The following is a 14,645-nucleotide window of genomic DNA, read 5'->3' as shown; positions in this document are numbered from 1 at the left end:
ATAAATTGAATTATTAGTTTAATTACACATAGGTAATTTAAATCAAAAACAGGAAATTTTATTTTAATGCACGTTTATTAAAATATTTCTTAATCAGACAAGAAAATTATATTGCTCCTGGGGGAAAAAAACTGTAAAGACGTTCAGTCGTTGTTTTCCTTTTCACTGCTGACGCTACAAGTGAAAAAGTCGCTAGGGTAACCAAAATAAAGTTTCAGGACATTGTTAAATAAAATATTCATTTCGCGAAGATTGGTAAACTATTCTTATTCCGCTAGTAATTGTCGCAGTGAAGCACCACCAAAAGGCGATATCTTACAAGAAAAGACAACCGCGAGTTCCATTCAAGTTGGCTTTATTTTTTCACTTGTGACGTCACATGATGAAACATATTGTTGACATTAAAAAAAATTATTTAAAATTAAGTGTTGGAAAAATAAGAGTAGTTTTTGTCCCCCTTTTTTTTTGCTTATTCTATCAATTTCAGTCACTAAACGTAGTACTTTTGAATGAAGGGAACATTCCCATTGTAGTTGTAGCAAGAATCACTGCTTCATCATAAGAATGCGTCAGCTCACACAGCATCAAAGATGTTCGTTTCTTGATGGAAGAATAACAGTCAACACTTTGAGTCCCAATCTCTCTCTCTCTCTCTCTCTCTCTCTCTCTCGAAAGCTTTGATCTATCAATTTGAAACTCATACCTGTTTCAAAAAAATATGATAAACCTGAGCTGAATTTTTTAGGTACCGTACCTATAAGAAGACAATAACACGTTTACAAGTAGGAGAGCCGACATGACAAGTGAATAATTACTTTTAATATTATGAATGTTTTAAGAATGACCTGAAACAAAAAGTGTAATCTTCAATCTTTTCATTTTCATTGTATTTACATTATAATAAGTTTAGTTACTTTGCGAGTACGTACAAAGACATAATTTTTCCTGCTTCTGCATATGCCACAAGTTATTTTGCGTGATAAAAATATGTGAAATTATAAATGAAAAGCTATTTTATTCACAGCATTTCATTACATAATAAGTCCATGATTATTTATTTAGCATTGAAATAATTACAACACATACACGAAATCATTGAAGGATAAAATTTAAGTCTTCACTGAAGAACATTCTAAATAATAGAAGATCCGGAAATATGATTAAAACTTGTCTACGATGAAAGAACGTATAATTCGATATGCAGGAGATATTTGGTGTGGGATTTCGGTTGTCACATTTTCACTTCCTGTTCTGATTCTGCAAGAGAGAAAAGACACAGTTTTAACATAAATTTGAAAAAATGTTCATCTTTTAAGTTTCAAAAAAGCATTATCAAAAAAGCAGCATTCAAAATAACAGAACTGTGACGGTTTCGACCATAGATGTAGTATTAACTAGGCGCACAACAAAAAACCGTTTCCATAGGCAACGAGTTCTTCTAGTGTAGACGAGAAAATATCTAAATAACATATAACTGTAGCCTGCTGGAGTGCAGACAGCGTTTCATCCTCGTAGGCTACCCTTTTGCCCGTCTATTTCACGCTTCACGTGTTCAATAGCGGCCAATGGCTTTCGCTACGAAGTTGTGCATCTAGTTATACTACATATATGGTTTCGACCCAATTTGTAAATAGAAAGCATTTTTAAGCAATATTTTTTCTCAACTGTGAGAATATTTAAAAGAAGCCGATTTAAGCAGAGTACTCTAGTTTGAACTGGGACAGTGATTTCAACTGTAATTATTCTACATGTTAAAAAAAAAATTGGCGACTTTCTTCAACCGGAAGCAAACTTCAGTTTTTACTTTCGTAATCATGTAACTATTTTATCCTGTTTTATGACAACGTTTGTAACCATTTTCTTGTCAGGTGCCTAGGAATATTGAGTGGTTAAGGCACCTTAAAGTTTTGTCTAATGTTTTTCTTTTTTTTTTTTTTGAGTTGGCTCTAATTTAACTAAAGCATATTCTCCGCACTTTGACGAAATCAACAGTCATTAATGTAAGAGAATGATTTATATTTTTAGATTTTATTCTACTATACTTCATTCATTTTGTTATTTCGTTTATGTATTTAATATCACATTAGAGCCTAAATTTGATATTTTGGAAATTAGCTTGAGAGTTAATTTGAGACACTGACTGCTCCTAAAATTTGTAGACAATGTGAAAAATAATTGTCAAAAAAGGAAAATGAAGAAACAATAAAATTAAAGGAAAGCTTTTGAGTGGTGTGTAGATAATATTTTATGACTAGTGGATCCTAATGACAAGTGATACTTTTGTCTTGGAATGTTCAAAAATTTGATCTTTGCTAAAAAAAAAAGAAAAAGAAATGTTTTGAGTTTGAATTAGTTTCGCTTCCTTCAAAAGAGTGGATCTGTCTTTAATTCAATGCTTGTCACATTGTTATTGTGTTTGACTCATCTTTGTATTATTATGCATGTTTTTCTGACGTTGAAGTCTACGAATAAAATTGAACAATTTGGCTGATCATCTTTTTTTATTTTATTTATTGTACTTTCCATGGCAATTACAAACTCGGGAAGTGCAACAATTCCTTCAAAATATGTTTTGATATTTCTTCAAATCGGGAACTGAGCAGAGAGGTACACGTTGGACATATTTCCAGAAAATCTGATACATTTCAAACGAATCAAAAGAAAACCTTTCAAAATGAAAAACATTCCATTTGAATACCACAGTAATAGGAAAAATCAGAGGCAGTTTAGTACTGTCTGACCACGGATTGTATGTAATCTGGCAATCTGCCAAGTAAAGACGAGTCCATCTGATTCAATCTAACAGGGAAGATGAGAAAGTAGCGATGGGATATTGATACACGCGTTTTGTAATGTCTCTAGTGCCTTATTCATTTATTGCATTCTCAGAAATAAAGTAAGGGGAAACAAAGATAGTTACCATGGAAACAACAAAAAGAAAATAAAATATTTTCATTTCGTTCAGGAACGTAAAAGCAAAATGGTAAGCTCAAAACTTTGTTGTGAATAAATAAATCAATTAACTTTTGCCGTGAGAATAGAGATAGAATCTACTTTAGTTTGAAAAAATGTTGCTGCGAGCAAATTGTCATTTTTACAAAACTAAGGCTAAATAATAGAGATGCAAAAGTGCACATCTGAAACAAACCAATTAACACCCCTATAAACTAATAGATACGTCCATTTCCGCCTATAAACCGGATATTAGCCTTTCCATGTAATCGATGGTCAAACTGTACTTAAATTCTTTCGAGGGAATGACTGTTGTATACGGTGGCAACTACCGGTGCCTAAAATGCATGACATTGCTGGTAACTCCCACATAAAAGAAACATGACAAATACTTGTCAATAACCACACTAAACCAACCACTTTTAAAGTACGTAAGTACCATTACATTACTGATTTATTTACAAAATTATTTAAGCATAATTTGTACATCGTTTACGTTTTGCGTGGTTTAACTATATAGCAAACTGATTTACATGTATCGTAGGTTCACTGTATGCTATTTGCTAAGGTTGCAAAACTCACGTTTATCTTAAAACCTGGAGTTAAATCTACAAAACAGAATTTTAATTGATATCAAAATAAAAAAATGCATTAAAATTACCAAAATACCATCAACGCTGATAAATATGTTGATATATATTATGTCAGCTATTCTCAATCCATAAGACGCTTTCTCTTAGAGGGATACGAATATTTTAAAACGGCGGGGGGGGGGGGGGGGGTAGCATGACTCATATTGAACGTTCAAACTTATATTTAGCTACAAAATTGCTATCAGGTAAAAGGTAAAAAGAATCCATTTTCTTAAAAAAAAAAAAACATAATTTCCATAGTTTAGTGCTGATTTTCAGTTAAGGTCGTGAGGTATCGTTAGCGTAAAAATACTCAAAATGCATTTCTTTAACGTTGTCATTTTATGGTGGGAATGCGTGTTGAGCATTTCGGTTGAAAAATGCTGTTATGCAGAACTTACGAACGTAATGCGATACACTTACTGTCTTTAATGCCAAAACTCGTAATACCATTTATAATACATGGAAACGAAGGGGAAAATATAAAAGCACTCTGCTGAACGCATTACTAAAACAGGAATAGTTTCACTTGCACAAATTAGCATTTGTTCTGTACATTTAAAGCAAAAAATGCGAAAAATAATGAGTAATTGCGTTAATGAATCGTAATTAAAATTACATTAATGTAGTATCAATTTAAATGATGCTTACTATTTCAGTTGATTTACATAATTAAATATGTAACCTCAAATATTTGACTTGATGAAATCAAATATTTTATTCATTTCTGTAAAAGCTTTTTGTTAATCTTAAAGAAGTTAATGGTTGTTGTCCATTTCTTTTAATTGTTTTGAAATAAACATGAGCTGATTTAAGTGTTCTTTAATGCTTAATGTAACTTTCTTACAAAAACAATTAGCGTTTTGTAACCAAAAAAGTGCAATAAATTTTTGTGGGGATGATGTTCGCTGAAAAAGGTGTATTTATCTGAATGAAGGAAAAGAAACTATTTTAAGCTCAGAATATATTTTAATCTTCGGATGTTTCGTTGTAAGGAGAGCAAAGCACTTTTTTTTTTTTTTTTTTGAAAACTGAGAGGCTGACATGGGAAAGACAGTAAGTTACAAACTTTGAGTTTTTTTTTTTTTTTGAGCAATCACGATTGCTTATTGTTCTTATGTGACTGTTTTGAATTCCTATCATTTTATTTTCCCACCAACACCCTCTGCCAGCACCACCGTCGCATCGACCGGCCGCGGCCTCACGATGCTGCTCCTCTTGCGAAAACCGTCTCCAGGTTGCGTCCATATCCTACACACATACACACACACACACACACACACACTTATGCCTGAGCACAGACACAAACACACACTCATGCCTGCACACAGACACAAACACTTTTGCCTACATACACACACACGAACACCTACACACACACACGCGCGTACACACGCAGCACTGCATTACACAACACGCATAAACATGCATACATACACGCACCCACTCACATGCGCCTACACAAACACACACGCTCATTCATACACACGCACGCTCGTGATTGCGAAAAACATAATTTGAATTCAAGATGCCAAAAATTCAAATTAATTAATTTTTTTTTTCACGGAAAAGAAACAGTAAGCGTTAGAGCCACTGGCATGGAATCAACAGTAAGCCAATCGGCAAAATGATTTAGTTCCGAAAAGTGTCAAAAGATGGCCCTTGCATGTAGTCCACGATACTTGGCCTCGCATTTTATGTTTCCCTTGTAAAATGTAGTTTTTGCGACTTTCTTTCTTCCCAATGTCAGTCTCTCAATTAAAAAAGTTGAAAGGCTACCTTAAACGATGAATTGAGAAACAAATCCCTAAAATTCATTTTCGTTAATTATATTTATTTCGTTACATGATTTTTCAGTTCTGGTACCATTGATGACAGGGCCGTCCCAAGAGGGGGGCGAGCGGGGCAATCGCCTCGGGCGCCACGAAATGAGGGGGCGCCGCAAAGTTTCAACGGAACACGACGACATTCACACGAAATGAGGGGCGCAGCAAGGCGCTCCTCATCGTATAAAATGCCCCAATTGCATAAAATTGGGGGCGCCTTGCGGCGCCCCCTCATTGCATGTATCATAGATACACAGTCAAAAACACAAATTACAGAATCATTGCAATGATTCTCTATTTTTTTCCTAGGGCACGAAAATATTCCTCTCTCTGTCTCCAAAACATTAGTTTCCTTTGTATCATTGAAGCAGATACAATTTCTGAGAATATAGCTCTTTAGAATCAAACAAAAGCCACTTCTTTTTTGTCTAGTTCTCACCAAATTTGCTTGAATTCTGCCCCTACGTGCAGTGACGTAACCAGAAAAAGTTTTAAAGGGGCACATTAAAAAACAAAAAACAGATTTTTTCTTTTCTTTTTTTTTTGATCTGATAGGAAAAAAGGTCAAAAGGTGTCCAGTCAAAAGTTTGAAACTTCTAGTTTTGAAAACGCAATTTTAGCCTCAAAAACGCGACTATAGGCCAAATTTATTGACGTTAGGGAGGGAGCTCAGAAACTGTTTCTGATCGATGATTTTTTTTAAATAGATATTGAAATCGATTTCTTCTCCCCTGCAAGTTTTCGAAATTGAAGTTTCAAAAATGCAACTTTAGACGAACTTTGACGATTTTACGGACGGGAGAATCTGGAGCATTTCCCAGGAAAATTACTTAAAATTGTGGTTCAAAAACTTTAGCCATGTTTTACATTCAGGGGCAATTCCATTTAAATTTTTTGTGATATTAAAGAAAGGCGGCATGGGGATCCTTGCACGAATATTTTCTTAAACTTAAGTCTTAAAGCGCAATTCGTAAGGCCATATTTTGTAATATTAGGGCCAATAATTTTTCGAAATGAGAGCCCCAAAACTCAATTCGGAGCAACTTTCGATGTTGTTGAGTATTTGTGCGCTTCTCCCTAAAACTTGCAAATATTTGATGCAAAAGAATAACATCTTTGTTTATAACACATATGAAAGTTGGTATTAAGTTGGTACAAGTAAAACCACAAAAAACTCTTGAAAAGAATCATTGGATCGAAATCTAATTTTGATGTAATTTACTTCGATAAATACATTTTCTATTTATAATCAGCAACTTATTTATTTGTGTTCTTCGTTTGAGCAATATGAATAACCAATTCAGTTTTAATTGTAAGTTTTTTATCAAGTGCGATAACATTTTACTTGATACATATTTGGATTTTTAACATTTCCATTTTTCGAAAAGTTTTTGGGGCATTAATGTTTTACAGATATTAGAAACATGTTCATTGCTTGTCTTTTAATTTGTATTATGCATAGCCTTCTGATTGTTCTATTCATTAATATGTGAGAAATTCAAGTATGTATTATGCACTGATGTTATAGCTAACTTGATTTTTCTGTGTGCATGGGGAGGGTGGGGGCGCCAGGAAACTTCGCCCCGGGCGCCGTCAGAGCTTTGGACGGCCCTGATTGATGATTCTTGAACTGAAATGTACTAGCATCAGTTTCAAATTAAAAGTTGTGGCAGAGGCTATTATAAAGGCTTATCTATGGTAAAACGGATCAAAATCTTAGCATTTAATTTTGGACTTTCCTATTTGTAGTCATTTTAAAGTGACGCTTTAATTATAAAGACCCATAAAAAGAAATTTCCTCTCTAGAACGAAAACTAAATAAATAAACTTTTAAGTATATAAATAAAAGTATAATGAAATAAGAAATGCAAAATAAAAAAACTATATAAATCTGAGCAGCTATAAAACATGGCGCGCTCAGTGGAATGCGGTTGAAGTCAGAATTAAGAGTTATCTTGTCAGTAAATCTTCAACTATTACAGACTACAATAAATAAAACAATATTATTACAGACGACACAAGCAGAGTTTAATAGTTTATTGAGACACTTCGTTCAAAATTCTTCAAACTTTACCGTACTGCGTTAGATTATATTTAAACAAAGTAGTGGAAGTAGCGAGAATTTTTACAAAATTCTATATTTCCTTAAATTTTGGTTTAGAATTCCTGAAATTTTTAGAGGATTCAGACATCAGTTGCGCAAGACCTTTGTGCTTGAAAAGTGAACGGAAATAAAGCAATGTAAATAGACACAAATTTTCAGGAAACTGCATCTATGTATTTTGGAGTTACAAGGAACCCCTTTATCAATGTAAAAAAGTGAGCTTATGGATGCAAAAATATCCAACAAAAGCAGCGAGACGGAACAATAGGCAGTTAAAAAATAAGATAGCGGATTGATCAAACAACTAATGAGAAAATAGTAAACCATTAAAAAACAAATAGGAATACGAATAAAGAGCGAAAACTTTTCACGGGTAAAAAGAATTCTCAGGAAAAAAAAAAATAATTATATAGTTGAAAGATAAAGACAAAACTTAATAATGAAAAGAACAATTTCAATATTAGTGAACCGCAAAGAACAGCAGAATGAAAGAAATAACTTTGAGTCTTTGTTTTCATTAACTCTACAAAACCATCGCGGAAAAATCAGCCTCAAGAATATCGTCATAGCAACTTTCAGGGCCGTGCAGGGGGGGGGGCGGCACCTGTTGGCACAGGTCCCGAGTCTGAAAGGGGCCCAATATTTTTAAAACTATGCGTGAAACATACGGATAAACAATATGGAGGGGCGCCCGGAAAAGTCTTGTGTGACCAGGCACCAAAATTTCTGTGCACACCCCTCTGCCTCATTTTACTCCAAAAAAACATTTTTCCAATAAAATATTTTGAGTTTTGGATAACTAGCAGCGGTGAAAACTTTGTTGCTTAACGACGGAAGTTTGAAAGTCTTTCTGTCTTTGTAAACCCCAAAAGGCACTTGTGAAATATTTTGAAAAATTACGGCCTAATATACTTTCGTGACTTTTTTTTTTTTTTTTGTGCAAAAATTCAACGTTTAACTATTATGGGAACTTCTGAATAAATTCCGAATTTCATTATTAAAATGCTCGACAAATCTGCATCACAAGAATAAATCATAAGGCAAACTAGAGGCGACAGTTGACCTTTCCGATATTCCAACCTTTAAAAACTTTCATCATTAAAAATCCCAATATAAGTTTCGATTTAAAAAGAGTTTAGAGCAATCTACACGTTTCAATTTCCCCTTAGCATTTTCCCTTTGAGCAAAGTATTTTCGTCAGTGAATGCCTCTTGCTTTAATTATCTCCCAAGTAATTTGTTCTTTATATATTAATTCGAGAGAGAGAAGTAACAATCTCTCTGTTTGCATTAATACTCATTTACACATCTTAAATGGGCTATCAAACTCGTAATTGTGACACTCTTTGCTCTTAAGTAACACTCTACATTACATCGAACAAAATTAAATGTTACGAAAGATATTGAAAGTCGAGCCTTTGAAATTATGAATTAATATTTATGATTAGGAAATATTTGTTTCCTCATTACTTTAATCAATATAATGTTTTACATACCATTATAATTTCACCCGATTTCCATTTCTTGTTACCTTTCGTAGTTACAATGCTAATAGTTTGATTTTTTAAAAAAGTAATTTGGTGGAAAAACTGATTTTTTTTTTTTTTTAACTTGAATTGAATCTAAAAAAATGAACTGTTTTTGGCAGATTTGAAGTTTTAAAATCGTGAACTGCAATGTAAAAAACTTCTGTTACATAAACATGTTTTTAATTTTCTGGCTTAAAATGATGGCGATGGTGAATAATGTTACCATATTTTGCTGCAAAATTTCCTTGTAATAACAAAAAGTTTGCTGCACCAAAATATAGTAAAATACAGGAATCATCCTTTGTTTAAGTATTTCTTTTGAATCCCCTTGAGAATTTATTTTATACTAGTGATACCCGCACGGCTTTGCCCGTAATAGAAAAATCATAAGGTCTTTTGATTCGCCTGTATATTTACAAATAATGTCTGGTGAATTTTCTCGCCAGTTGGCTTGTACCCATCTTACGGTTCCACGTTATGATAATTTCGTATCTCGCCAATTGGCATGTGCCCATGTTACGGTTCCACATTATGATAATTTCGTAATTTACTCGTCCATCTTATGGTTTTTTTTTTCTTAAAATTGGAATAGAAAAAGAACCACATCGAATTTTCGAAAAATCTTTTCGAGGTGCACACCCCCATGCTACATACTAACTTTGTGCCAAATTTCATGAAAATCGGTCTAACGGTCTAGGCGCTATGCGCGTCACAGACATCCAGACATCCTCCGGAGAGCGAGACTTTCAGCTTTATTATTAGTAAAGAAAATAATGTATGGTGAATTTTCTCGCCAGTTGGCTTGTACCCATCTTACGATTCCACGTTATGATGATTTCGTATCTCGCCAATTGGCTTGTGCCCATGTTACGGTTCCACGTTATGATAATTTCGTAATTTACTCGTCCATCTTATGATATTTTTTTTCTTAAAATTGAAATAGAAAAAGAACCACATCGAATTTTCGAAAAATCGCTTCGAGGTGCACACCCCCATGCTACATACTAACTTTGTGCCACATTTCATGAAAATCGGCCGAACGGTCTAGGCGCTATGCGCGTCACAGACATCCTACAGACATCCAGACATCCTAGAGACATCCAGACATCCTCTGGACAGAGAGACTTTCAGCTTTATTATTAGTAAAGAATCCTAAATATCGGCATTTTATCTGGAAAAGCGTTATAGCTGTTTCCAAACACTGTATTTATTCAAAAATAGTTCTTAATAACACCTGAATTAACTTCAAATAACTGTTTAAAATATTAAAATTAAGCACTCGATTTTGTACCTTACAGCACATTAAAGACGTAGCTAATATTCATAAGCACAATCATTTAAAACGAATTTGTTATCAACACTGTTACATGCAACTTACTTGTTAAATAAAACAAAATGAATGTAACTTAAGTTAAAAAAATTAGATGTCCAAAATCTGCTCAATGCATTAGCATGGGGTTGACATTTTTACATCTATATATATAAAAGTGGACTTTGGTAAATTTGTTCCCTAAGATCTCAGAAACTACCCGGCAGATTTGGCTGAAACTTTCACCGTTTGTTCTTTTTGGTACTGGGGAGGTTTGTAGACCAGTTCGAAAAAAATCCGATTGATAGTTCCTTTTTTATTCTAATTTTTCCAAATTTTCGCATAAATGCCCCAATATGACGGTGAAAAAATACGTGCACATATTAAAATTATGTGTCCATCGAAAGCGCTTATTTTTCTGCTGAAGATGGCATCTGTTAGAAAGTTTTAAGTTGTATGAAAAACGAGATATGAGCTTTTTTTGTTCCATGTTCGAAGGCTCTCCTCAACCCAATTCATTATTTAGTGTATCATCTCAACTCTCAGTTGATAGCTAGAATTGTTGTACTGTTCAATATTTTTGCGTTTCGTGTGACTGTTCGAGAGGCTTTTCTCAAGTCAAATCTTAAAGTAACTTTTTTTCACAAGATTGGCTAATAATAACTAGATTTGGCTGATTATTTTCCATTTAAACGGATCTTCAATTGTAATTACTGGGTTTTTTTATAATTATTTGTGCTGATTGGACACCTAATCATTATCCAATCTAACAGCAGAAACCTCGCCAAAATTTATGTAGAAAGATTTCAGTAGCGGATGCATTTGGCAGTTTTTTCAACTGTCACGGTTTTTGAAGCCAAAGACTATGTAATAATTTTTGTCAGCTTTCAGAATGTAAACAAAATATCGCCAATCAAAGAATCTTTAAAAACTTTTTTCACTGTAAAATAATCCAGAAACTAAATTAGGCAAATCCACAAACAGCACAAAAACTTCCATTAATGTGACTTTGTGCACAAATTCAAACCAACGCCAAATTTTACTACTTATTTTGGAAACATTACGGATGAAATTGTTTAGCGCCATTTTATGGTGACCAAATGTATCTTAGGATATGGCGACAATATCTATTTAACAAAAATTAGTAACATACCGTTTTACAAAGTAAGGAGGAAGAGCATTACCCAAGGTATCCCAAAACGATTTCCGCAAATTCGGTAATATTTTAAATCGCACCAAGAACCCACAATAATTGAAATTTTCCAAAATAACTAAGCAAGTTTAAGGGGATCACGGGCGTGCGGCTACATTTTTTTAAACAGTTCGTTCTTCAATAGACATACAGAGAAGGTAAGGCTCAATGTAAAAAAAATAATAATAATAAGTATTAACTGATAAATCTTTTTAAAAATGTGAAGTTTAATTTCACATTTCGGAAATTCTTAACATTTGTATACGCTTAAATTTTGTGTTTTCGTTTCTAAATGAATACTATTTTGCTCTTTATACTTACTGCTACTTTAGTTTTATGAGTAAGGAAGAAGCTAGATTTTAAACCACGTCAAAAATTTGTGTTTTAAGTTCTTTCACTTAAAACAGAAAACAAATGCAAGTAACGATTGTTTCTCACAATTATTGCTAACCCAGGCAACGCCGGGTATTTCTGCTAGTTAAATATAAAATCCATTGTTGGGTAAATTCGTTGCATAACAACAGGAATGTCAAAAGTAATCACAATGTAAAATTTGAATAAAGGCCTCTCTGGAGCAAGCATGACATTTATAGCTTTCTTAGGAGTTGCATCCTTATCTTCTTTATCTTTATCTTTACTAATAATAAAGCAGAAAGTCTCTCTGTCCGGAGGATGTCTGTAGGATGTCTCTCTGGATGTCTCTCTGGATGTCTCTCTGGATGTCTGTAGGATGTCTGTGACGCGCATAGCGCCTAAACCGTTCGGCCGATTTTCATGAAATTTGGCACAAAGTTAGTATGTAGCATGGGGGTGTGCACCTCGAAGCGATTTTTCGAAAATTCGATGTGGTTCTTTTTTTATTCCAATTTTAAGAAAAAAAAAACTATCATAAATTACGAAATTATCGTAACGTGGAACCGTAACATGGGCACAAGCCAATGGGCGAGATACGAAATTATCATAACGTGGAACTGTAACGTCGGTACAAGCCAATTGGCGAGAAAATTCACCATACATTATTTGTAAATATACAAGCGAACCAAAAGACCTTTAATTTTTGTATTACGGGCGAAGCCGTGCGGGTGCCACTAGTTATACATAAAGGTCTAAGCTCTGTCCGGATGTCCGGGGTAAACGTCAAAACTACTGGACGGATTTCAACCATTTTTTCACCATAGATAGCTACATAATCGGGGAACAACTTAGGCTATAATTTGTTCCTTAAAAACTTAGATTTCAAAAGTTATGGTGGAAAACAGCAAATTTCATGTAATTTCTCCATTGAATGATTAAATATAAAATCCATTGTTGGGTAAATTCGTTGCCTAACAACAGGAATGTTAAAAGTAATCACAATGTAAAATTTGAATCAAGGCCTCTCTGGAGCAAGCATGACATTTATAGCTTTCTTAGGAGTTGCATCCTTATCTTTATACATAAAGGTCTAATCTCTGTCCGGATGTCCGGGGTAAACGTCAAAACTACTGGACGGATTTCAACCATTTTTTCACCATAGATAGCTACATAATCGGGGAACAACTTAGGCTATAATTTGTTCCTTAAAAACTTAGATTTCAAAAGTTATGGTGGAAAACAGCAAATTTCATGTAATTTCCCCATTGAATGATTAAATATAAAATCCATTGTTGAGTAAATTCGTTGCCTAACAACAGGAATGTTAAAAGTAATCACAATGTAAAATTTGAATCAAGGCCTCTCTGGAGCAAGCATGACATTTATAGCTTTCTTAGGAGTTGCATCCTTATCTTTATACCTAAAGGTCTAAGCTCTGTCCGGATGTCCGGGGTAAACGTCAAAACTACTGGACGGATTTCAACCATTTTTTCGCCATAGATAGCTACATAATCGGGGAACAACTTAGGCTATAATTTGTTCCTTAAAAACTTAGATTTCAAAAGTTATGGTGGAAAACAGCAAATTTCATGTAATTTCCCCATTGAATGATGAAATATAAAATCCATTGTTGGGTAAATTCGTTGCCTAACAACAGGAATGTTAAAAGTAATCACAATGTAAAATTTGAATCAAGGCCTCTCTGGAGCAAGCATGACATTTATAGCTTTATTAGGAGTTGCATCCTTAGCTTTATACATAAAGGTCTAAGCTCTGTCCGGATGTCCGGGGTAAACGTCAAAACTACTGGACGGATTTCAACCATTTTTTCACCATAGATAGTTACATCACCATATATAGAGTAAAGAAATATACATAGAGAGGCCCCGTCTATGGTAAGAAGGAGATGAAATTGGAGCCGGAATTGTGGGGTACAGTGGTGCAATGATTAGCGGGGTTATGATAACGTAATCACTTCGCGAGTATAGTTTTCACCAATCTCGCAAAGAGACCGTATAAAGTAGCTGGCGGATTGGTTTGAATTTTAATTCATGTATTAATGCAATTTCAAAAACGTGCTCCATAAACTTGCAACAATATCTAAGTTTAAATTAACAACCAATTGAGATTCAGTAATGGAATGTTTGGAATCAAGATGTATCATAAAATGCTTAGCAAGAAGCTAAGGATCTTTGGATATAGCGGTGAAACTTCCGGCTTCAATTTCTTAGTATAGCAGGGCCTCTCTATGTAATTTCTTTACTCTATGTGATTAAACATAAAATCCTTTTTTTACAAAAATTCGTTGCCTAACAACAGCAATATTAAAAGTAATTGTAATGAAAATTTTGAATCAAGGCTTCTCCGGAGCAAACATGAGTTTAAAGTCATTTAAACATTTGGAAACTCTACGTTTCGCACCCTGAGGGTAGGAGAGCTTTAGTTCAGAGTTAAAGCTTATAGTAGAGAGCTTTTTTTTCTTCTTCTGTGTGCGTGTGTGTACTATTTAATTAAATGAAGCGCACAGTTTTTTTAGTGATCTTTGTTTTTGTTAGTTCATATTTTGTAAATTCTTCAAAATTTTAATATGCTTAAATTCGTGCTTTCGCTTCTAAATGAATATTCGTTGGTTCTTTACACTTATTGCTATTTTACTTTTATGGGTAAGGAAGAAGTTCGATTTTTAATCACGTCAAAGCGGTGTGTTTTGAGTTCTTTGAATTAAAACAGAAAACGAAAGAAAGTAGC

The 14,645-nt window shown here is 33.8% G+C and overlaps 1 protein-coding gene across 1 annotated transcript in view; it reads right to left on the bottom strand.

The window, feature by feature from the left end:
• Nucleotides 1-1,017: 1,017 nt before the first annotated feature.
• The window catches only part of LOC129234597 (cardioactive peptide-like), a 40,367-nt gene continuing 26,739 nt past the window's right edge, over nucleotides 1,018-14,645 (bottom strand). The window contains exon 3 of the mRNA XM_054868620.1: nucleotides 1,018-1,257. Coding sequence (XP_054724595.1) covers nucleotides 1,240-1,257 — 18 coding nt within the window. The 3' untranslated portion in view covers nucleotides 1,018-1,239. The remainder of the gene's footprint in view (nucleotides 1,258-14,645) is intronic.

The sequence above is a fragment of the Uloborus diversus genome, chromosome 1, assembly GCF_026930045.1.
Source record: "Uloborus diversus isolate 005 chromosome 1, Udiv.v.3.1, whole genome shotgun sequence".
NCBI classification, from domain to species: Eukaryota; Metazoa; Arthropoda; class Arachnida; order Araneae; family Uloboridae; genus Uloborus; species Uloborus diversus.
Note: the sequence above shows the minus strand (reverse complement) of the source record. Positions and strands in the feature narration are given on the sequence as shown.